The sequence below is a fragment of the Chiroxiphia lanceolata genome, chromosome 32 (assembly GCF_009829145.1).
Source record: "Chiroxiphia lanceolata isolate bChiLan1 chromosome 32, bChiLan1.pri, whole genome shotgun sequence".
NCBI lineage: Eukaryota > Metazoa > Chordata > Aves > Passeriformes > Pipridae > Chiroxiphia > Chiroxiphia lanceolata.
In genome coordinates, this window is record NC_045668.1 from 307,619 (window position 1) to 331,453 (window position 23,835).

The 23,835-nt window shown below is 52.8% G+C and overlaps 1 protein-coding gene across 7 annotated transcripts in view; it reads right to left on the reverse strand.

The window, feature by feature from the left end:
- The window catches only part of LOC116779902 (ribosome-binding protein 1-like), a 552,013-nt gene that overhangs the window by 196,810 nt on the left and 331,368 nt on the right, over positions 1–23,835 (reverse strand). For 5 of the 7 annotated variants that reach the window (XM_032674415.1, XM_032674407.1, XM_032674412.1 and 2 more), the window contains exon 3: positions 21,667–21,786. The exons of the other annotated variants lie outside the window; for them this stretch is intronic. In XM_032674415.1, the coding sequence (XP_032530306.1) occupies positions 21,667–21,786 (120 nt within the window). The remainder of the gene's footprint in view (positions 1–21,666; positions 21,787–23,835) is intronic. 7 annotated transcript variants of the gene reach the window in all.

A 23,835-nucleotide genomic window follows, 5' to 3' on the forward strand; every position in this document is an offset into this window, starting at 1 on the left:
GCGGGGAAGGGCGGGTTGTTGTCCGTTCTGCGTGGCGGGCGAGATGGTGGTGCCCGCCCCTGGGCGTGTGGTCGGCGATCATCCGCGGTATGGGTTGGCAAGTAATCTGGGCTAGCCCCCCCATTCCCGTCACGGGACCCCCTGCGGCTGTCCCACGGACTGGGACCTCGCATCTGGGGCCCTGCTCCTTCCCGCCGACCCGTGTCCCTTGGGCTCCCGGTTCCCTTCCCCGTAGTAGAATTGTGAACGGCTCCACCCCCTCCTCCCGCCAAGCTTTGTGTGTTTAAACTGCGGCGCGTAAAAGTTGGGCTGCTGCTTACAGCGTGAGTGGGGGTGTGTGAGTTTGTCGTTCTTTGGTGGGCTCTGCTTAAGGCAGTCATTATAACTTGCCAGGCTGGGTAAGCATTGTTTGCTTGGGAGTCTCCTCCCTGAGCCCTGAGTTTGATGAGGTTCCCTATTTTGTCCCAAATTTGTATGTGGAGGGCTTCAACCAGAGGCAGTTCTGGTACGGCTGCTTTAATGAGTCGTACCAACTCTGTTAATTCAGCCCTTGTGACCTGTACATAATAAGGCTTCAACAGTGTGGCTAGCGCGTCTGTGTCCTGTGAGAGTTCGGTGGGGAAAAAGTTTCCCATGTTACCTTTGAGTCTCGGCGCTGCTAGCGTGCGCTGCTGAAGAGGGTCTGTCGGTTTGTTGATTTGTGTTGGCTCTCTGTCAGCTGGGCTGTGGCGTCCCGTCGGCGGCGGCTGGTGTCCCGGTGCAGGCGGCAAGCGGCGAGCGCAGGGCAGCGTCAGGCACGGGGCAGCTGTAGCGACGGGCGCGGGGTTGGCTGCAGAAGTGGCGGCTTGGGGCTGCAGGCGATCGGCGTGTGCGCGGCTGCAAAAGCGGCGAACGGCGGCGGCGGCGCTGGCGGCGGCGTCTCAGTCATGCGGCAGCGGCTCTGCGCGGGTCCGGGTCCGGCTCCGTCTCCGGCGAGGACGGCGTTCGCAGCGGCGGCAGTTCGGCGCGGCGGCGGCTCCTGGGCTCCCGCAGTTCGCTGGGCGGTGCGGGGGTCGGGGCGCGCTGTATCAGGAAGGCGCGGCGCGGCACCTTCGGTAAAGCCCGCGCGGTTTGAATGCAGCGCGGGGGCTTTTTTTGCGGCAGTGCTTTTTAAGCACGCCCGCAGGGTCAGTCAGCGGTGGCGAGCAGGCGGGGAGCCGCGACAGTTTCTGCTGGACAGAGAAACTGGAACGGGGCTCCGCGGGGGTCAGCGGTGGCTGGGGGTGTCGAGATGCGGCAAAACCGCTTCTCGCACGTGGTCCGGCCGGTGCTGTCGGCAGCGGCAAACCGCTTTTACCCGGAGACCGACGCACAGGGGACCAACAGGCTTTTCCTTGACGATCTTAAGGTGCTCCGCGGCCCGGGTCTCCGAGCTGCAGGCACGGTCTCGCCCAAGGAGCAGTCTTAGACGTGCGGGATGCCTCCCAGCTGGACTCACCGCTTGTGATGTTGCGTTTGACCCTCTCCGCTCTCTCCGGTGGCTGCTTTGACCTCTCGGTTTCTTCTTCTTCTTTCTTCTCTTCTTCTCTTGTGCACTATTTCTAATATTTTTGGAGCTCCTAAACTAACTGTCCGTTTCTTAGACGCCACTAAGACCACGGAATTATTGACGTCAAGGTTTTTTGTGGTAAAGACTCCCGTCTCTGCAAAATCGAGACGATCCCGGAGTCACCAGCTAATTTCTTGATACAAGATAGATATAATTGCTTAATATAAGCTAAAATGTCCCTTTCGGGTTGCCATTTGTAGCGGCGGGGTCCTTATATAATAAGGAATAACTACGCTCCTCGTGCGATGGTGTGGACAAAGAGAGTTTATTTCAAAATTCCCGCTCCTTATATCCCTGTATGCCATGTGACTTCTTCAGCCAATAGAGTTATATGTGACCGCGCATGCCCTCTTGGGCCCACTGCCCTGGCACATCCCTCGTGCCTTCAGAGGCGCGTCCTACAAACAGTGATGCTCAGAACCAGGTAACCTTGGCATGTGGCTAAAGCTGCTCTTTCCAAGAGCTGCACAGCTTGTCTGTGTCTTTCTAATGGGGATTCTTTTTCCTTTCAGTGGGGATTTACCCCCTTCAAACTTGCAGCCTTCCAACAGCATGAGGAGATGGAGTGCCTTTTGAAACAAGCAGCTGGCAGGCCTGCTCAAGCCCAGGGGGAAAGGTGAGGGCTTTGTCAAAACAGCCCACGGGTGTTCTGGGTAGTCTGCAAGTGTGACCCAGATGAGGGGTGTGGCAATGACCTGGGAAAAAGAAGGAGCAGCCCCATGGAAGCAGTTCCTCATGGGACTGGTAAATGCAGGTCTGCACTTGGCTGCTCTCGTACCTCAGGGGCTCTCGTCCTTTGCCCACTGAGGTCTGCAAGAAAGCCTTGTCTGTGGTGCCCTCCCCCCACACAGAGCCAGAGCCACGGGGAAACTTGCCAGTAGCTCAGCAGCGTGGTTGCTCTGCAGGCCAGGGGGGTTTAAGGCAAGGCAGAGTTGGTGCGTTAAGTGCTCTGAAGGGAAGCGTTGGGGGAAAGAGAAGCAACACTGTCCCAGGGGACACGAGGGGCTCCGAGCACAGAAGGAGAAAACTTCCTGCCATGGAGATGGTCAGGGGGTCGAAGGGCTTGCCCTGGGAGTTTGTGCAACCACATCTGGGGGACTTGGAAGAGCAGTGCAAGGAGCCCTGAACAGCACGGCCTGACCTCGTAGCTGAGGCTGCTTTAGGGAGGTCCATTCTAGGAGAAATTCTCCAATGCTTCCATGGACTTGGCTCTGCTTTCACAGAGCTTGTAGGAAAGGGTGAAAGAGCTCTTTTGGGAGCAAGCAGGGGAAAAATGAGGCAGGATTGGACATGTTTCCAATGAAATTTTGGATGCTTTAGGACTGCTCTTGTGGTTCCTGGAAACCATGAGGCTCACCTGGAGGAAGATAATCTGCGCTTGCAGGAGGAGCTGGACAGGGCTGAGCCGGAGGTATGGAAAGCCTGTCCCCACAGGGATAAACCTGGGGGTGCCTGTTGCTTCCTATCCATCATGAAAACGGACAAACCAGTATTCTGGCATCCTCTGCTTCCTGCTCAGGGGCTGCTGGGCACCTCTCTCTGCACCACAGTTCAGGTCTTTCCCACTTCAGAAAACTCCCCGTGCTCCCCTGGTGCAATCCTGGGCTCCAGAGCACATGTGCCAGAGCACTTGGCCTCTGACACTTGCCAGACACCTTCCTTTAGGGAGATGAACTATTTCACTCATCTTTTCCTGGAGTAGCAAGCAAGGGAATACAAGAAGTGTCCCAGGTCACAAAACAGGTTGGAGGGACAGTGTCGGTGCTTAGAACTGAGCTGTAGGAAAGCAGTGGAGGGATGGGAGAGGCTGCTGTAACAGAGGACAAAGGCATCCAGCTTGTGTTCATTGGGGAGTAGAAGTGAAGCTTTGAAGGGACTTGAATGGATTGCAGTTCTTTGGGCAGAGGGGATGCACACAGACATGCAGCACCTGAGTTCTTCAGCAGCAGCTGGCTCCTCTCTGGAAAAGCTCCCCTGACAACTGCGCATTCTTCCCGTGATTTTACAGCTGCGGGAGGAGGAAGAAAAACATCTCCAGTCCGAGCATCATGTTGGTGACTTGAAGACTGCCTTGGATGACAAGGAAAGAGAAGCAAGAACTTCTTCCCAGAAACTGCAGGACCTCCCACTGGCATCTTCCGAGACTAATCCAACCGTAAACCAACTGGAAGAAGACGCGCAACAGTAAGAGAGTAACCCAGGGAAGTGAGGGGTCTGTGGCTTTGGGGGATTGGGTGGAAACAAGGAGAGAGTCAGTGGGATCTTGAAGGACACTTCTGCTGTGGATTCTGTTCCTTAGCACAGTTTGTCTGGAATTGGGTTTTTCTGTATTTCTTCTTAAGCATTGCAAGTGGAAACAGCAGATTGGAAGCCAATGTCCTGCAACCAAGTGACAGCGTTGAGGCCCTTCCGAGAGACCTGCAAGCCTCTGCCTCAGTAAGCTGGTCCTAAATGTCCCTTTTTGTGACTCTTGAGCCTAGTTGCCTGTTTCTGTGGGGAAACTGTTAGATGAAGTTTTCCTGGAGAGCCTAGGGGAGCTCAGTTTCTGCCTTCTCCTCAGCAGAGGCTGCTCAGAAAGCAGCTTGCTCCTTTCCCCAGCTGCTACAAAAGCCCTGAGGGTATTTGCTGTGCTGGACACTCAAGGAGATCTTAGATTCTAAATGAGGAGTTTCATCCTGAGCTCCAAGGGACCTGGAAGTATTGCTGCCAGAAGTGTCTCACAAATTCTTAAGTAGGTCTAAAGTTTCTTCTTTCTGTCGGGGAATCTTTGAAGTGTTTTCTAGGCTGGTTTCCAGTAGATGATAAATACAGTTGCCATGGCCACCCCCTTGAGAGGTTTTCCCAGAATTCACTGCCTTTAGATCATGCTGAGTTCCCTTTTCTTTTTTTTCTTGCTGTGTCCAGGGTGGTGAACTTTCCCAGCAGCTGGACATGGAGCCTAGAACAGGCATGCAACCAAAGGGCCAAAAGCAGGCTTTGCCAGAAGAGCTGTCCACTCTGCTTGGGAAGTGTGAAAAACTGGAGAAGAGCAAATGCCAGCTGCAAGAAGAGGTGACAAAACTCCATCATCATTTGGAGACTTTGAGGCTGGATGGCAACCAAACAGAACAATGGAAAAGAGAGGTGGCAGAACGAGCCGACCAGGAAATAAGTCCAAAGCTACAAGACGTCAGCCTCGTTTTGCCAGTAAGTGAATTTCTCCCCAGTGTCCACAGGCGCTACGTAAACTTCTCTTGTGGTCATGGTTTTGGGTCTTTTTCTTTTGCTCCTGTCTTCTGTGTGTTAGCTTCTGTCTTTGCTGAAGGCAGTGGCAGAAGGCAATGTGGTTGGGCAGGAGTGCTGTCATGGGTTCTGCCTTGATTGCTGCTGGGAGTGAGGAGGCACAGCCGCCTCTCTGAGTGAGGCTGGGCCCTTGGAACTGGGTCTGTGCAATTTTGTGCTGGGCAGAGTTCTGTTTTTCTTATGGTGGTTGAAGGTGCACTGTCTCCTTCAGGCACAGGCAGCCCACCAGGCTCGATCAGGACAAATCGCAGACAGTCTTTGTGATTCCGTGAGAATCCAGTTGGAAGAAAGGATTAGAGATCTGGAAAGTGAATTGGACAGGGTCAAAAAAACCCAACAAGAGAGTGCTTCTCATAAAGAAGCAACACAGGGACAAATGGAAATGTACAAAGAGCTGTATCTGGAGGAAGTGACAACCAGAAGATGCCTGGCCAAGAAACTGGAAAGGTAAATCCATGCTTTTTTGGAGTGGTAATAAGAGACTCCTTTTTCTTCATGCATTTGCCTTGGAAATCCATCTTCTACATCTGGCCAGCATTACTGCCCTCCATTGGCCAACAGGGTCTGATGAGTTGCCAAGACACTCTCCTTGATATTGGAAAAGTCATGGCAGGCAGGGGAAGTCCCAGGTGAGGGGAAAAAGGGAAACCCACTGTCCCCATCTCTGAAAGGGGTAGAAAGGAGGGCCCTGGGAACTGCCAACCTGTCAGCCTCCCCTCTGTGCCTGGGAAGGTGATGGAAAAGATCCTTCTAGAAGCTCTGTCAAGGCACATGGATGACAGGGAGGTGATTCCAAGCACCAGCACAGCTTCCCCAAGGGCAAGTCCTGCTTGACCGACCTGGTGGCCTTCTAAGAAGGAGTGACAGCATCAGTGGACAAGGGCTACCCATGTCATTTCCCTGTCATTCTGGAAAGCCTTTGACACAGTCCCCCACAACATCCTTCTCTGCAAAGTGGAGAGAGATGGATTCGATGCGTGGACTGTTAGACGGATAAGAAATTGGGTGAACAGTCCCATGCAGAGGTGGTGATCAATGGCTCAGAGTCTTGAGGGCCATCAGTGCCAAGTGGTGTCCCTCAGGGATCTGGATTGGGCCCAGTGTTCTTTAATCTCTTCACTAATGATCCAGAGGAAGGGATGGAGTGCGCCCTCAGCAAATTTGCAGCTGACCCTGAGCTGAGGGGTGTGGTTGACACAGCTGATGCCATCCAGAGGGCCCTGGACAAGCTGGAGAAGTGGGCCCATGGCAATCTGCTGATGGTTTACCAAGAACCAGTGCAAGATGCTGGCCGTGGCTCAGGGCAGCCCCTGTATCAGTGCAGGCTGGGGGATGAAGAGGGGCAGAGCAGCCCTGCCGAGAAGCACTTGGGCTGGAGGAGAGGCCGGACATGAGCCGGCGATGTGCGTTCGCAGCCCAGAAAGCCAATTGTGTCCTGGGCTGCGTGCAAGGCAGCGTGGCCAGCGGGTGGAGGGAGGGCATTCTGCCTCTCTTCTCTGCCCTTGGCAGAGCCCAGCTGGAGTGCTGCCTCCAGCTCTGGGCTCCTCAGCACAGCAAGGACCTCCAGCTGTTGGACTGAGTCCAGAGGAGGCCACCAAGGTGCTCAGAAAGATAGAGCACCTCTGCTGGGAGGAAAGGCTGGGACAATTGCAACACTTCAACCTGGAAAAGAGAAGGCTTTGGGGGGACCTAATGGTGGCCTTTCGGGGTGTGAAGGGAGCCCACAAGAAGGATGAAGAGAGTGCATTTGAAAGAGGACAAGGGGGAATGGCTTCAAAGGGAAAGAGAGTAGGTTTAGATTTGATCCTGGGAAGAAATTGGTTTCTGGGAGGGTGGTGAGGAACTGCAACAGGTTGCCCAGAGAAGCTGTGGATGCCCCATGGCTGGAAGTGTTCAAGGCCAGGTTGGATGGGGTTCTGAACAACCTGGTCTGGTGGAAGGTGTCCTTGCCCACAGCAGGAGGCTTGGAACTGGATGATCTTTAAGGTCCCTGCCAAGCCAAGCCATTCTAGGCTTGGATGCTGTCTGTGCTGTTTCTGTGAGACTGTGGGGGAAAGGCTGGTTCTTCCTGTGTTTCATGGTTTTCTTCACTAATTTGCTGTGCAGGTTGGAAAAGCTTCTGAGGATAGAGAGCAGGAAAGTCAGGGTTAATGAAGAGAAAGAAAGCCAGTCCCAGTTGGAAGAAATGAAGAGCAGATATTCTGAGAAGGTCAAGGAAGTTGATAGATTACGAACAGAGGTGAGCTGCGCTCTGGGTGGGGCTTTTGGGTTGTGGTGTTCCTTCTTTTGAAAGCTGGGAGATACTTTCCCTCTATTTCTTGTCACATTAATGATTTTTTTATTTCCCTGGCTGCATTTTGGATGTGATGGGCTTTTCTTAATGCTCCTCCTGCTGTTCCAGTGGGAGATGACTCGAACTAATCTGGAGGTAGTTCTCCTTCTGGGGAAAGATGGAAATGTTAAGGGCAAAGCAGTAGGTGTAAGGGCTGATGGAGGCCAGGCTGTCCTGCAGAGGAGGGGCAAGCCAGGAGTGGCAGCCAGTCTGGCAGGGTGCATGAGCTGAGGGGCCAGGGAGCCGTCCCACAGGCCCTGAGCAGGAAGAACAGAACAGGTGCCCTGACAGTGAGCGGGGTCAGCCAAGAGCGCAGATCCCCCAGTTGGGCCTTAGGGATGGGCAGGTCTGCCGTCCTGGCAGGACATCACGTGCATGGGCTGAGAGCAGTGGGGCCCAGCTCAGGCCTGGCTGCAGCTGGAGGGAGGCTGTGACAGCGTCCTCTGGGTGTGACAGATGAATTGCTGCCCTGGGAGAGGGGAGGAACAGCACTGTCACTGCTGGGAGTGAGGAGGCAAAGCCGCCTCTCTGAGTAAGGCTGGGCCCTTGGAACTGGGTCTGTGCAATTTTGTGCTGGGCAGAGCTCTCTTTTTCTTGTGGTTGAAGGTGCACTGTCTCCTTCAGGCACAGGCTGCCTACCAGGACACATTAGAAGAAATCAGAAGCAGTCATTTGGACTCACTGAAAAACCAGCTCGAAGACAGAATTAGAGATCTTGAACGTGCACTGGGAAGGAGAAAAAGCAACCAAGCAGAAAGACCTTTTCCAAAAGAATCCACCCAGGCAGAAGTGGACGAGTACAAAGAGCTGTATCTGGTGGAAGCCAAAAGCAGAAAAAGCCTAGCCAAGAAACTGGAAAGGTAAGTCCATGCTTTTTTGGACTGGGAATAACAAACTCCTTTTTCCTCGTGCATTTTCCTTCTAAAATCCCTTTTCTACATCTGGCCAGCGTCATGTGGGAAAGCAGAACGTGGCATATTTGTGGGGAAAGTTCCTTGAGACCCTTCCCTTCATCAGACCTGTCTTCCTTTCTCTTTAGAGTTCCAGCAGTAACCCCACAGCAGCACCACTATGGCATTACTGGTGTCTTCTCAAGTTGAGGTTGTTTTAGCAGGCAGTCTTTTTGCCAGTCTCTCATCTCCTCATCCCGTGGGTGAGAGAAAAGATGAATCTTGTGCCCTTTGCTGTTTGACTAAGGAGAGGCCTCTCGCAGAAGAGAGTTGGATTCTGTGAATCCAAAATGAGGCAACTCTTTCTTGGCTTCTGTTTTGGCAGCGGGTCTGAGGGTTGAGCTTTCCTTGAGAAGGCCAGGCTAGCCCAGAGTTCTTATGGAGGTGCCACTTGCTGCTCCTTGCACTTGGTGTGATTTCTTAGAAACAGGCCCTGTGAACAAGCTCAGATCAAAGGATGTGCTGGTTTTGGATGCTCTTCATGCCCTTGGCTTTTAGAAGTCGAGTAGTAGTCAAGGCCGTGGAGGGTAACTTTGTGAAAGCCTTCCTGCCAAAGATGACTCTGTGTGTGCTTGTGAATGTTTCAGAGTTAATGAGAGACTTGCAGAGGCCAACACCAAGCTCCTTTGGGAGCACCACAGAAGCAAATCTGCAGTCCCAAGTAGCGCCGTCAGCGGACATCTGGCTGCAAGTCCACTTCTGGATTCAACTGGCCTGGGACATCTTAGCATCAGTTTGGGACTGAGCAGAAATCTGGGTCTCAGAACAGCACCCAGACATCTGTGGTAAAGCTGAAGTTCTGGTCATCAGGTTTGTACAAATTTTCCATAGTGGTCAAAGGCCAAAAACTATGGAAATGGAAGCAATGAGCTGTGGAACTCCATTCTTTGACAAGAGAAACTGTGGGAAAGAGCACTGTGGTGCAGGAACCTCCCACCTAAGTTCTACACTCTTAACTCTGTCAATGCTACATCTTAACTGTGTCTTTTCTGTATAATTCTAGGCACGACAGGAACGGGATGCAAAAATGGCTAGAGACCTTCAACGAGGTAATGTGTCATTATGTCAGGAGGGTTTTTAAGCAAAAAGGTGACTATTTCTAACTCTTGACAGCTCTCCAGCCATTTTTTTCAAGTTCCTGTGAGAAGTAGGTTTTGGGGGCTTTTCTGCCAGCCTTCCAGTTGAGACTGGAATGTGAAAACTTGCTGCTTCCCAAAATGTTGCATTCAATGTTATGCAGTTGCCTGGAAAAAGCCAAGCGCAAAGAAACGCTTGGCTGAAGCTGAAGTTGCCCTTCACTAGAGTTGATCTCAAGCACAAACAGCAAAGCAGCCATGAGATCAGATTTTTAGAAGCTTCAACCATCACTTCCCCTCCCGTGTACACCCATGGCATTCAGCACTAAACCGTACCATCCCTGTTCTTTGCTGTTAGTTCTTGATTTTTGCTAGGATTCTGTGATTCATGGCTTGTCTTGGTAGCTTAGCTGGTGCAGTCTTTCTTGGAATAAGCAAGAAGATCAGTGACAAACGAGAATCTGTCTTTAGGAAAAGATTATTTGGTCCTTTTTTGGCAAATACCAGTTCAGTGCTTGCCATCCGTAGCATAAAACCTGCTGTAGAATTTGAGGCCAGGTGTCCAAAGGGGCCTGTCCAATGTGGTTTCAGAGCCAGCAGGGGTACAACAGACATGGGGTTTGTTCTCAGACAACTGCAAGAGAAGTGCAGGGAACAGAACAAAGGTCTCTATGGAACCTTTGTTGAGCTCACCAAGGCTTTCGATACTGTGAGCAGAAAAGGTCTGTGGCAGATTTTGGAACATTTAGGTTGTCCCCCCAAGTTCCTTTAAATGATCATCTCACTCCATGAGGGTCAGCACGGGCAAGTCAGATATGGCAATGCACTCTCTGAGCCCTTTCTAATATCCAGTGGTGTGAAACAAGGCAGCGATCTCGCACCAACCCTATTCACAATCTTTTCCAGCAGGATGCTCCAAAGGACCACAGCAGACCTCGATGAAGAAGGTGGGATCTACATCCCATATCGTACCCATGGAAGCCTTTTCAACCTAAGGCGACTGAAGGCCCACACCAAGACCTTAAACCATCTTGTCCAGGAGCTGCTTTACGCTGACGATGCCGCCCTCGTGGCTCACACAGAAGCAGCTCTGCAGTGTTTAACATCCTGCTGTGCTGAGGCTGCTGAGCTCTTTGGGCTGGGCTTGAAGAAGACACAAGTTCTCTATCAGACTGAGGAGGGGGCTTTTGCCCACGTGGACGATGACTGGAAATACGACACCCATCCAGACCTTTCCCAATGCGCAGATGTTACCGCGTGGGAAGAAGACGTGACACCCCAAGAGCTCTACCCATGGGAAGAAGAAGTGAGTCCAACAACGTTCCCAATGGGGAGCCAGAAGACACCGAGAGCTTTACGAATTTGAAGAAGATGGGAGAGTCCAAGAACTTTCCCAATGGGGGGATGGGAGACACCCAGAGCTGTAGCAACGGGAAGAAACTGTGAGACGCCAGGAGCTGTACGAATGGGAAGAAGATGGTGTGAGATACCACGAGCTGAGCCGATGGGAAGAACATGTGACAGTGCAAGAGGTGTCCCAAAGGGAAGAAGAAGAGACATATCAAGAGCTGTCCCAATGGGGAGATTTGAGAGGCCAAGAACTTTCCCAATGGGGAGATGTGGCAGTCTGTCATGGTTTGAGATAGCCCAAAATCTAATTCTCTACCTCCATTCCCCCTCCCACATCTCAACCTAATGTGAGATGGGTTTTTCCAGACAAAACACACCAGACTCAGAATGGGGAAAGGGAATATATTACAATGACTATACAAATAAATACTACAATACATTATATACAACCTTAGCTATCTCTACTATGACATAAGTATTTACAATGGATCAAAGTCCAGGAGGGAAAGACCTGGACTTCTCCACACCCACTGCTGCACTTGACTAGTCTTTGAAGGACAGATCCCTTCCAGTCTCTCAGGGCAGTAGCTTCTTCAGAGTAGCAGTCACTAAGCAGCAACATCTTCTAAGGCAGCAGGCTCTCTCATGCATGCAGCTGTTGCTGGATCTCTGCCAGCACTCACGAGGGAGGTATCCAAACTCTCTCTCGGCCCCATCGCCAACCAACCGAGGGGTCTTTCGTGGGCTTCGTAACCCCAGACAAGGTCGTTTCACCACGTCATATCACGAAGCACAGGGGGTCTTCGTGATGGTCTGCTATCTCCAGGAGATTCAAGCTCCTTGCAGGGCCTCTGTGCCCTGTCTCAGGCTGCGAGCTTCTTTGTAGCTTGCAGCAAGGGAGGGCCCTCAAGGCCAACCTCCCACACTCCGTCCTGGCTGAGTTCTCAGGACAACCGAGCTTCTTAGCTCCTTTACTCATTTAGGACTTCTAATCAGTAAGAGTCCACCCCCCTCCATTTTTGGAGGGATCTCCAAGGAGGTTTAGGGGAGTTTTGCAGTCCTTACCCCCAAGCTTTCTCTCTGTAGAACTCAGTTCTGTTCTCTGCAACTCTGAGTCTTCCTTGGCTGCATGCTGTTCCTGCTGCTTCTCTGGTTCAGGTCTTATCAGTTGGCTTTTAGCCATAACCTCTGGACGCTGCCGCCGCTTCTGCTCTCTCTGCTCAGTCACGATGGAAAACATCCTCCAGTTTACAACTACAGACACATAGTCCAGCTTAACACTGTTCCAAGTCTCTGTAGCCCCCAACTGGGGCTGGGGGGGGCGGCCCAGAGGCCCCGAGGGGCTCAGAACCCCTTCCTCTCGTGGCTCACAACATGGCTACTTCTTCTAACCTCAAACTACAACTCCTCTCTTCCGTTTGGTTGTGGTATGTTTACATTTTTGCAGGAGCGCTCATTGGACAGAATTTCAAAACTTCCAGGGGTTTCCACCCCTTGGGGTCTACCACTTTTCTTATCCTCTGGGGAAAAACAAAGTCCAAACCACTACACAGTCCCAGAGCTGTCCCAGCGGGAAGGTGAGAGATACCATGACCTGCCTCAGTGGGAAGAAGATGTGCAAGGGCATGGACTGTACCAATGGAAAGACAAGAGAGACCCAGAACTCTCCCAAGTGAGAGACAAGACAGACAAGGAGCAATGTCAGGAAGAAGACTACAGTGCCCAAGAGCTGCCCCAAAGGGAAGAGAGGAGTGAGAAAAAGCTGTCCCAGTGGGGAGATGATGTCGGTTACAGCACCTGGGACAAACCCTGGTGACCGCTGAATGCTGGGGACCCCCAGACTGCTCCCCAGGAGGGGCCCAGCTCTGCCAGCAGCGTGGGCACAGAAGTGGCAGCAGAGACAGCCCGTGACCTGCACAGTCCAACTCCTGTCCCGGTGAGTGCCACGGACGCTGAGCCGGCAGCTGCTGCCCCAGCCCGAGCTGCTGAGGAGGAGGAGCCCCAGGGGCCTCTGGCTCCTGTTGAGGAAGAGGCAGAAGCTTCTCCAACCTTCAGAGAGCAGGTGCCATGGGCAGGGACACAGAGCCAGGTCCCTGCCCCACGCAGCCCCTGCTGCCCCCCAGCCCCTCGCCTCCCCAGCTGGAGGCCCAGGCCCTCAGCAGGCAGCTGCCTGTCCCCACCAAACGTCTCTCCCACTTCAGGCGGGCACTCGGGGCTCTGCGCAGGCTGTTCCGCTCCTGCACGGCGGGACAGCCCCAGGATTAGACTATTTTAGATTTACTTCGAAGATAGAGTTACATAAGATAGATATACTATATTTACATATTATAATAATTACTATATTTATAGGGCACATAGATAGATGTTTACAGTTAGACTATAGGAATTAGAGACAAGACAAGTCATAAGATTAGGAAGATTTCCTGCAGATTCCATTTAAGTACCCTTCACCTCTACCTATCTCTTTAACTCACATTTATTGTTAAATAAAATCTGTATTAAATAAAATCCGCCTGTTGTCACCAAATGGTCCCATTTACACCTTAATTCGGGCTGAGGCATCTCTCCCTAATGGGATCAGAACACCTGGGCAGGGACACCTTCCACCACACCAGCTGGTTCCAACCCCGTCCAACCCGGCCTTGGACACTTCCCACGGTGGGGCAGCCACAGCTTCTCTGGGCAACCTGGGCCAGGGCCTCACCTCCCTCACGCCGGGTGGGCGTCCATTGGCAGCGCCGTTCTGGCAGCTGGCACCAAGCCCCGGCACAGGGCACTGTGTCTGTGGCGCCGGAGAGGCGACGGGAGACACGGAGAGGGGACTCGGCGTCCTCGCCATCGGCCCTGGCCCTCAGTGCCCTCGCCCTCAGCCACTGCTGTTCATGCCCTCGCCCTCAGCCCTCACCCTCAGTGCCCTCGCCCTCAGCCATCGCCCCTCAGCCCTCAGACATTGCCCTCACCCCCCAACTCCCTTTGAAATCCAGCCCGGGGCTCGCCCCGGCCTCACCCAGGGAGCTGCTGCGCTCGAGCTGTTGCTCAGCACTGGGTGGGGATCTTGTGCTCGCCCCAGGGCTGGGGGTTTGCAGCTGCTCTTTCATTCCCTTTTTAGAGCCTGCCTGTGAAGAGAAGCCCCCCAGGAGAGCAGAGCCCGCTGCAGGAGCCAACATCCTCACCCTAACCAAGGGATGACACAGCACTTAGTGCTGCAAAGATTGGAGCTGTTCCCAGAGCACAAAGGAAGCTGAAACTGCTCCACTTGGCATTTGCTTGCCCATCTCACTCTAAAATAACATCCCAAGATGTCAGGAGTCAAGACAATGGCTTAGATTGAGGTGGACTGTGCTGGGGATTCTTTTAAACCCAGCCTCCTGCCTGACCTCACTGCTGTTGCAGTTGCACGGACAGCGCTTGGAGTCTTTCAGTTGGATTCACATGTTTCCTAGAACGTTCCCGTTTCTTGGTTTGCTGTTCCGTGGAGATAAGGATTTTTTTTTTTTGGACTCCTTTCTCCTTTCTTCTGTTCCTGTTTCTGATTGTGGGAAAGACTCCTGTGAGTGCAAACCCTTGTGTGGTTTTATGAGGTTTTTTGAGGAATAGAATTGGGTAATCTGACACTGACTGAAACAATCCACTGAGTTTAAAGTGTGCCTTTGGTTGAGTGCGAGCTCTCTGTCGGTGTCACCTTCCCATCGGGATAGCTCTGAGGGTGTGTAGTCTTCCCAGGCAGAAAACTCTTGGCCAATGGAGTCTTCCTCTTGGGAAAGCCCGTGGGCAATGTCGTCTTCCCAGTCGCACAGGTCTTGGTATCTCTTGACTTCTTCATGGAACAGTTCTTGCTCATTGGAAAACTTGGTATCTGTTGATTTCCCCTTGTCATAGCTCTGGGTCTTTCTCATCCTTCCCCCTGCACAGCTCTGGGATTCTCCCCTCTTCCCACTGGACCACTTCTTGGACTCTCCCATCTGCCTCCCACTGGTGCAGCTCTTCACTCTCATTTTCTCCCCACAGGTGGAACTCTCGCACTGTCCCACGTTCTTCCCATGGCTGCAGCTCTGGGCCGCTCACGTTTCCCCAGTGGAACACTTAGAAGGTGCCTTTGGAAAGATTTTGGGGTGGACCAAAGAGCTGTGAAAACAGCTCAAAAGGGCTTGTTTGCCCACGTCCAAACTGTGCTTGCTTCCTAACAAAGATGACTCACTGGCAATAGTCAGGCTCAGAGCGTGTCTGTGCAGGCTTTGCCGGACAGGCTCCACAGTCCTGGGGCAAATGTGTTTGGATGCCAGTTCTTTGTGAGCCGGGTTCAAGGGACAGGTTCAGTTTGCCTTTGGAGAGAACGCACACACCTGCCCTCCCAGCCACAACTGGGAACTCTGCTACTGGGAGAGTTGGGAGCTGAGCAGTCCCTCCTCACAGATCCCTAAGTGGCACCAGAGTTTTCAGATGCATAACTATCTAGAGTAGCTAAAAAATGACATCTGTACATTCTTTTTTCGTGCCTTACAAATTTCAACAGAAAAGACACAAATTCTGAAGTCATTTGAGCAGTGTTCTGTCTTTCCTTTCTTTGTCATTTCCTGGGGAACTGCATTGCCACAGGCACCTCCACTGGCTCGATTCCTTAAGGACTGATTCTGTGGAAGGACTCCTGCAGCAGAAGTTCCCGGGGAACTGTCTGCCACAGGAGGAAGCCCACGCTGGAGCAGGGAAAGGACTCTCTGCCCTTGGCAGAAACAGCGTGCAGTGAAGTGCCCATGAAAACCATTCCCCTTTTCCAAGGTTATTTAGCCCTAATTTATTTATTATTTCTTTCTTGTGCCTTTTGGACCCCAGATACAACAGACTAGCACAATAAAAGTTGTTTTCTATCTGAAAGAGGGGCCATGTCTGGGGGCAATGGTTGAGAGCTGAGGGGCGATGTGTGAGGGCGATGGCACAGAGGGCGAGTGGCTGAGGGCGAGGGCACTGATGGAGAGGACTGAGGGTGTTGCCGTGGGATTTAGGTGCTGAAAAAATCTCCTGGAGCAGTTAATTAGGGGTGAGATAAGAAAGGGTTTATTTTGCCAAGGCAGAAGATGTTACAAGACGCGCGCCCCCGTGCCCGAGAGGTTACATTTTATAATACCATCCATCCAATCCCTGATGTGTCCACCCTGTGGCCCTTACTCTGGACCGCCCCGGGGTCCACCCCCTGAAATGGGTCTGGGGTGCATTTTGGGACCACCTACTTCATCACCTTCACCATCATCAGAGCACAAAGGGTACATAGTTACCTAATTCTTGACTTCATTCTGTGGTTTAGGCCCAGATAGGCTGTTCTGTCAACTGTCTAGGCCTTGCCTTGACAAAAGACTAAACATTTCTATTAGATTTGGGGCTATGAGTGATATAGGGAGGATAGAATGGGGTAAAAGGGTTAAGGAATGTATAAACAAGGGTACTGGAGAAAGGGAAAGGGATAAGGGACAAAGAAGGGAGGGTTTCTGCTTTTAAAACCTACTTAAAAAACTTACAAGTCCTACAAATATTAGAAAAATAAAAACCATTAGAGGCTTAAGGCATCAGGGTGATGGCAGTGAGTGCAATGGCCAAGGGTCAGGGCACTGAGGGTGAGGGCTGAGGGAGATGGCTGAGGGCCATGTCTGGTGGCAGCGGCTGAGTGCTGAGGTGCGATGTGTGAGGGCAATGGCACGGACGGCAGGGGCTGAAGGCGAGGGCACTGAGGGCCAGGGTCGATGGCGAGGGCGCCGAGTCCCCTCCCCGTGTCTCCCGTCGCCTCTCCGGCGCCACACGCAGAGAGCCCGGTGCCGGGGCTTGGTGCCAGCTGCCAGAAGGGCGCTGCCGATGGACGCCCGCCCGCCGGGGCCGGTGGCGAGGGCCGAGGGGCCGCCGCCCGCTGAGGCGCCTTGTTGAGGCTGCAGAAGGGGTTGGGGCGGGCGGGCGCTGAGGGGCCCCGCGGGGCCGGGGCAGCGGCGGCAGCGGCGGCTTCGCTCCTCGGCGCTTCAGCCGCAGCATCGGCGGCGGCTTCTTGAAGCCGGGCGTGTGGCCGGGCTCGGCGGGGCGGCCGTGGCCGAGCGGAGCCCGCAGGAGCCGCGCTCCCATCTCGGCGCCAAAGGGCGCCCGCTCCCTCCCCGGGCGGCGCTGAGGGAGCGCGGGGCCGCCATTGCTGCGCCCTCAGGGCGCTCTGAGGGGAGAGCGGCTCCCGCCGGCCCCGCTCCGGCCGGAGAGGAGAGAAACTGAGAAAGAGCCCAGACATTGCTGCTCCAGAACGTCCGCTAAGTTCCAAATCCCTTGGATAAGCAGCCGCAACTGCTGTGCTCGGGGCTGCAATGTCTGGAGAAATGGTAACAATGACAGCAGAAAGGACAGAGAGCCCGGTCCCTGTCCTGCACAGCCCCTGCAGTGCCCCAACCCCTCTACTCGCAGCCTGGAAGTCCAGGCCCTCAGTGAGCAGTAGGAGGAGGCAGAGAGGGGGTCATTCCTGGCAGGGCAAGAGACCCATGAGGGGGCCTTGGCTGGGGAGGAGAAAGACTGGACGTCCTGCACTGACCAAGACCTGTGCCAAGGGGAAGGTGAGAGAGACCCAGAGCTGTGCCAGGGGGAAGAGGATGCCACCTCCAATATTTGTGACAAAGCCTTGGGCCCAGGGAATGACGACGAGGGCCCCCAGACTGTTCCCCAGGAGGGGTCCAGCTCTGCCAGCAGCGTGGGCACAGAGGTGGCAGCACAGGCAGCCCGTGACCTGCCCAGTCCAGCTCCTGTCCCGGTGAGTGCCACGGACGCCGAGCCGGCAGCTGCTGCCCCGGCCGGAGCTGCTGAGGAGGAGGAGCCCCAGGGGTCTCTGGCTCCTGAGGAAGAAGAGGCAGAAGGTTCTCCAGCCTTCAGAGAGCAGGTGCCATGGGCAGGGACACAGAGCCCGGTCCCTGCCCCACGCAGCCCCTCAGAGGGCAGCGAGGCCCTGCTGGACACAAACCAGTCCATCACATGTGTGATCGTGAGGAAGCCTGAGCTTGTGATCCAGGGATCCAGCCAGGATCCGGAGGAACAGAGAGACCTGGAACAAACTATGGCTACAGAAATGGTACCATTACTTACAGCAGAAAGGACAGAGAGTCCAGTCACTGCCCCACACAGCCCCTAAGAGGGCAGCAAGGCCCGGCTGGACACAGACCAGTCCATCACCTGTGAGGTCCTGAGTGAGCCTGAGCTTGAGATCCAGAGATCTCACCAGGAGCCGGAGGAACAGAGAAACCTGGAACAAACCATGGATACAGACACAGTAACAACAGTTCCAGCAGAAAGGACAGAGAGCCCAGGCCCTGCCCCACAAAGCCCCTGCTCCCCCAGCAGCCCCTCACCTTCCCAGGTGAAAGCCCAGGCCCTCAGAGAGCCGGAGGAGGGAGCAGGAGGATGGGACTCAGTCCTGGCAGTGCAAGACACTGACGAGGGACCCTTCCCTGGGGAGGGCATAGACTGGAAATACTACGTTGACCAAGACATTTCCCAGTGGGAAGATGAGGGAGACCAAGAGTTGTCCCAAGAAGACATCAACACATACCAAGAAGTGTCCCAGTGGGAAGACTGCACTGAGCAGGAGCTGTCCCCTGGAGAAGTCAAGAGCTACCAGGAATTGTCTGACTGGGAAGAATTCAGCGAGGAAGAGGAGCCCCAAGGAGAAGAGAGTAGAGGCCAAGAAGTGTCTGAGTGGGAAGAAAACATCAAGCAAGAGCAGTCCCAAGGAGAAGAGAGTAGAGGCCAAGAAGTGTCTGACTGGGAAGAATACGGCGAGGAAGAGCTGTCCCATGGAGGAGTGAAGAGCTACCAAGAAGTGTCCGACTGGGAGGACTCCAGAGAGGAAGAGCAGTCCCAAGGGGAAGGCAGTAGCCACCAAAAACTGCCCGACCAGGAAGAATACAGCGAGGAAGAGCAGTCCCAAGAAGTCAAGAGGCACAAAGAACTGTCTGACTGGGAGGACTCCAGCGAGGAAGAGCAATGCCATGGAAAAGGCAGTACCTCCTCAGAAGTGACCGACTTGGAAGAATGCAGCATGAAAGGGCAGCCCCAAAGAAATTTCAGTAACTACCAAGAACTCCTGTGTGACTCCATTGCCCAAGAGCTGGGCCAGGATGAAGACTCCTTGGGCCAGGACTTTTCCGACTGGGAAGACTACACACCCTCCTGGCTGTCCCGATGGGAAGATGACAGTGACAGAGAGCTGGCACTGGCGGACTGGGAACACATGAGCGTCCCCAGCTTGGGGTCAAGCCCTTGCTCCCGGAGGAGGACGAGTGGGAAGAATTGAGCATGCTGGAGCTGTCCCAGGACAAGGCACAGAAGATAGGCTGAGAATTCTTGCAGCAGAGGGGCTCCCAGTGCCCGTCCCTCACCAAGCACGGGCTGAGCGCTGGGCATCCGCCCCGTGCACACAAGTGCCGCTCTGCGCCTCACCTCCCCAGCTGGAAGCCCTGTCCCCCAGAGGGACTGAAGCTTCTCCTGCCTTCGACGAGCAGGTGCCATGGGCAGGGACACAGAGCCAGGTCCCTGCCCCACGCAGCCCCTGCTGCCCCCCCAGCCCCTCGCCTCCCCAGCTGGAGGCCCAGGCCCTCAGCAGGCAGCTGCCTGTCCCCACCAAACGTCTCTCCCGCTTCAGGCGGGCGCTCGGGGCTCTGCGCAGGTTGTTCCGCTCCTGCACGGCGGGACAGCCCCAGGATTAGGCCCCGCTCCAGCACCAGGCCGGGCCCAGACACCTCTTAACTGCTTCCAACAGAGATGCTGACTCCACCACCCACCTGAGACACTGATACCAATGCCTGACAACTCCTGCAGGGAATGAACAAAGACAGGACCTCTTGCTCCCAGAAGCTCCCTACAGGACGACAACACACAGGATTATTCTAAAAAAACCCAAAGATGACTTAAGTCAATTACCTAATTTAGTTAGTTAATTAGGCTAGTTAGGTAATTAATTAATTATAATCACTATAATATGTCTTTATAATATTTAGGAAGATTTACTGTTAAGATAGACTAACATAGGAGAGATAATACTATATTTACATATTAATAGTAATTATATTTATAGGGCATATAGATCGGTTCTTTCAGTTAGGTGATAAGAATTATAGAATACAAGAGAGAAAATCAGTAAGATTTATTGTTAAATAAAATCTGCATTGAATAAAATCTGCCTGTTGTCAGCAAAGATGGTTTAAGTCAATTAACTAATTTAGTTAGTTAATTAGGCTAGTTAAGTAGTTGAATAATTAAATTATAATGTGTAGTTATAATATTTATAATATTATAATATGTAATTATATTCCTTAGATAAATTTTAGATTTACTATGAAGACAGAGTTACATAAGATAGATAATATTTTATTTACATGTTATATTATGTAAATTCTAATATTTACATATATTTATATATTATAAATATTGTATATATGTTTTATGTATATTTTGTGTATATATGTGTATATATTGCATGTATATATTTTATGTATATATATAGATGTCTGTTATATGTATACATATATATATTATGTACACATTTATATACATAAGTATAAATATTACCATATTTATAGGACACATAGATAGGTGCTTGCACTTAGACTATAGGAATTACAGAATGCAAGACATAAGATTAGGAAGATTTCTTGTAGTTTCCATTTAAGTACCCATTATCTCTACCTATCTCTTTAACTCACATTTATTGTAAATAAAATCTTTATTAAATAAAATCTGCCTGTTGTGGGCAAATGGTCCCATTTACACCTTAATTCTGGCTGAGGCATCTCTCCCTAATGGGATCAGAACACCTGGGCAGGGACACCTTCCACCACACCAGCTGGCTCCAACCCCGTCCAACCCGGCCTTGGACACGTCCCACGGTGGGGCAGCCACAGCTTCTCTGGGCAACATGGGCCAGGGCCTCACCTTCCTCCCAGGGAACAATTTCTCTCAAAAAGTCTCATCTCCCAGAGGTCACTCCCTGGGGCCAGGCTGCAGTGTGTTCCTCCCCAGCACTGCCTGCCTGCAACAGCCTGGGGCCAGACAGGAGGGCTTCCCCTCAGCCACCCCCACCTAAGGCAGCAGCTGCCTCTGGGCTGTTCCTCCCAGATCCCTGTGCCATCAGCTGGAAAGCTCTCAGCAAGGCTGTCCTAAAGGAAGCTGCCCTGGGAAAGCCAAGATGCTGCAGCTCCAACGGGAAAAGAATCCCAGAATCAGCAAGGTTGCAAAAGAGCTCCAAGATCATCGAGTCCAACCTGGGACCTCTCCCAGGTGGCTCCCTGAATCCCTCTAACCCAGCAATTGTCGTCCAGGGGTTTTAGGAATCTCCTGGACCAGTCTGACCAGCTGTGTGCTGCTCCCAGTTAACACTGCTCAGCTGACCTCCCCCACAAGACCAAAGCCGTGTATTTGGAGATGTTCCTTGGCTATTCCTGAAAGAACAATTCCTCCACGTCACTGTCCTGCCTGGGCTGCCAAGAGCAGCCTCCCGTGTGGACACACAGCCGCTTCATTGGTTTGTCCCTCAGTCTGCAGACCCAGCTGACTCCTTCCCAGCACCAGCTCCTTCAGGGAGAGCTGTTCTCCACAGGCCCCTGTGCTCAGAGACACCTGCAGTGCTCATGGAGCTGGGTCTCCTTGTGGATCTTCAATAGGAAGACAAGGCTGGGATCACATGTGCCCCAACACGGTCCCAGGAGTGGGGAGTGGGAGAAGGGGAGTGGGGAAAGGGAGAGAGACGCTGACAGGACTGCGAGGGGGGAACCTTAACAAGGATCAGGGGATCAGAGAACTCCCAGCACACACTCTCTGCAGAGATGAGGGAGATAAGTGTGGCCATGACCACCTGCAGAGAACACTTCAGCAGGGAGCTGTTCAGGGTCAGGCAGTACAAAAGCTGTGCCCCATGTCAGGGCCATCCTTCTCCATCCCCTTTGAGGAGCTGTGCAGGACGAGCTCTCAGAGTGGTTTGCCTGCAGAGCAGCATTGGTGTTGAGAGAGATGGAAGTGCTTGGGAATGGCCCTGCTCACCTTGTTCCTTGTTCTGGTCTTCTACGAGCACCTGAATATCACACTTACTGGATTCCTGCCCTTTCTGGAAATCTTCACGCATAGCTTTCATTTCTTTGCAGAGCTGCTGAAGGGTCTCCTCCATCCCGGATCCCTGAGCCTTTGGGGGATTTCCCTCCTCTGTCTTTCCTGTGAAAAAAGACAGGTGTCAGTGAGAGACTGACACTGCCCCCTTGAAGGAGAGACCACCCATCAGGGACATGGAGCCTGTTTTCTGTTCCAGCTTTTGTCTCTGGAAAGGAGTCTCAGCACCACTGTGAGCTCTCAGAAACATGGGCTTGGAGCTCCTGTGCTGCTGGGGAGGAGCACTGACAGGAAGCCCCCTGCCCCTCACTCCCCAAGGGCCTGGCCACGGGGGAGAGCCCAGGCCCTGCTGATTTCCAAGTGTTCCTTGAGGGAAGAACATTGCCCTGCCCCCATGCCAGCTGCAAAGAGCAGGGACAGACAAACAGCTGCCTTAGAACCTGGGCAGGATGGGAGCCAGCAGAGCCCAGGCTGTGCTGGGCAAAGCCACTGCCGGGGCAGCTCTGCACCCTGGGGGCCTGGACACCTGCCCGGGGCTGGGAAATACAGCAAAGCACTTCTGGAGGGCCTTGGAAGTGGGAATTTATGGACAGATGGGACTATGTGACCTCACTGTGCTGGGCCCTCATGCACAACAGGCCTTTGTCTCTTCTCTTTGTTTGGCAGGGTTTAGTTTCCAGGTAGTGTGGGCAAGTCCTGGCCCTCACCTGCATGGAAAGGCTTCTCCCTTTTGGGCCTGGAGGAAAGCCCAGGAGAAGATTCCTCCTTTAGTGCTCAAGGGAAGGAAAGGAAATCCTTTCCTTGTTATGTCTTTCAATCCTTACCAATTGTGAGGGACACCCTCTGCATGAGCAGGACTTGTCTCTGTTCAAAGAGGGACGTCCCTCTGACCAAACTCACCCCACCCCAAAGGCCAGGCCTTCTGCTGTGCACTGAAGGGGTTCTGTAGGTAATGTGCTCAAACCTTGACTGTCTTTGCTTCTCTCAGGGATAACACCCCACATCCCAGTGGTTCCCAAGGATGAGCACAGACAAGAGGAATAGGATGAGCACTCTTACTTATTCACTCGTAGATCTCCTCTGTGAATTTCTCAACCAGCTTCACAACAACCGCAGTAGCTGGGCATCAGGGTCACATGGAAATAAAACAAAGAGAAAAAGAGGACATTTAACAAGGACCTTTCCCTGAGGAACTCCTGGAATGCATTGAGAAGGTTCTGGGGCAGAACACACCACCCAGCTGGCCCTGGAACCACAAGGTCCTGTGCACCAGGAGCCCGACAGCAGCGCTGGGGGGCTCTGACCTTCGAGGCCACTCAGGCTCTCCTGGCCAAGAAGCTGCCTCGGCTGCCACAGCATTCGGGCACCACACAGGTGCCTCAGCACAGTCCCACCAGAACAGAGTCACCCCCAAAGTGTGAGACACTCCTCCTCCACACTGCACGAGTGGAGAGGGACCAACCAGGGCCCTTCACTGTCCCTTGGCCTTTTCATTTGGGCCTGTCTTCTCAAAGACTTTCAGATGACCACAGGCAAGAGGAATGGGATCCAGCACACCTACTTAGGAACCCAAATTCGTCTCTTAGGACACTCTGCCACCAGCTCTCCATTTCTGCCCACTGGTTCAAACAGAAAGAAAAAGAAAAAAAGGAAACTTCACTAGGACTTTTTGTCGCTGATAATGTCGGAACGGCCAATGCGACATAAATATCAGAGTCAGACATAGTCCAGGTGCAAGGTGATCAGGAAGCTGTTTATTACTCTCAAGTGTTTCTCTTATACTCTTTGTACACTATCGTGTCACAACACAATTGGTCAAAAGTCTCAAGCATAAGACACTGCACACACTCTTATTGGTGACACTGAAGACACTGTGCATGCTGTGACATGCTATTGGTGACACTATACACATTTTGATTGGTGACCTTTGGTCTGGGCTGCATTACGTTTGTTCCGTTCACCATTACAGTAAATATTTCCTAAAAGTTGTTTAAATTCTTCATCACTAATTGCCAGGCTGCTGACAGGTTCTCTGTCAACCCCGACAATTCCCCCTCTTTTTTTTATTTTATGCCACAAAGATGGCTTTTGACAGTCTGTTGCAGGGCCCTTTGCAACAGGCTGATCAAGCAAGGCATCAGCATTGGCAACCCC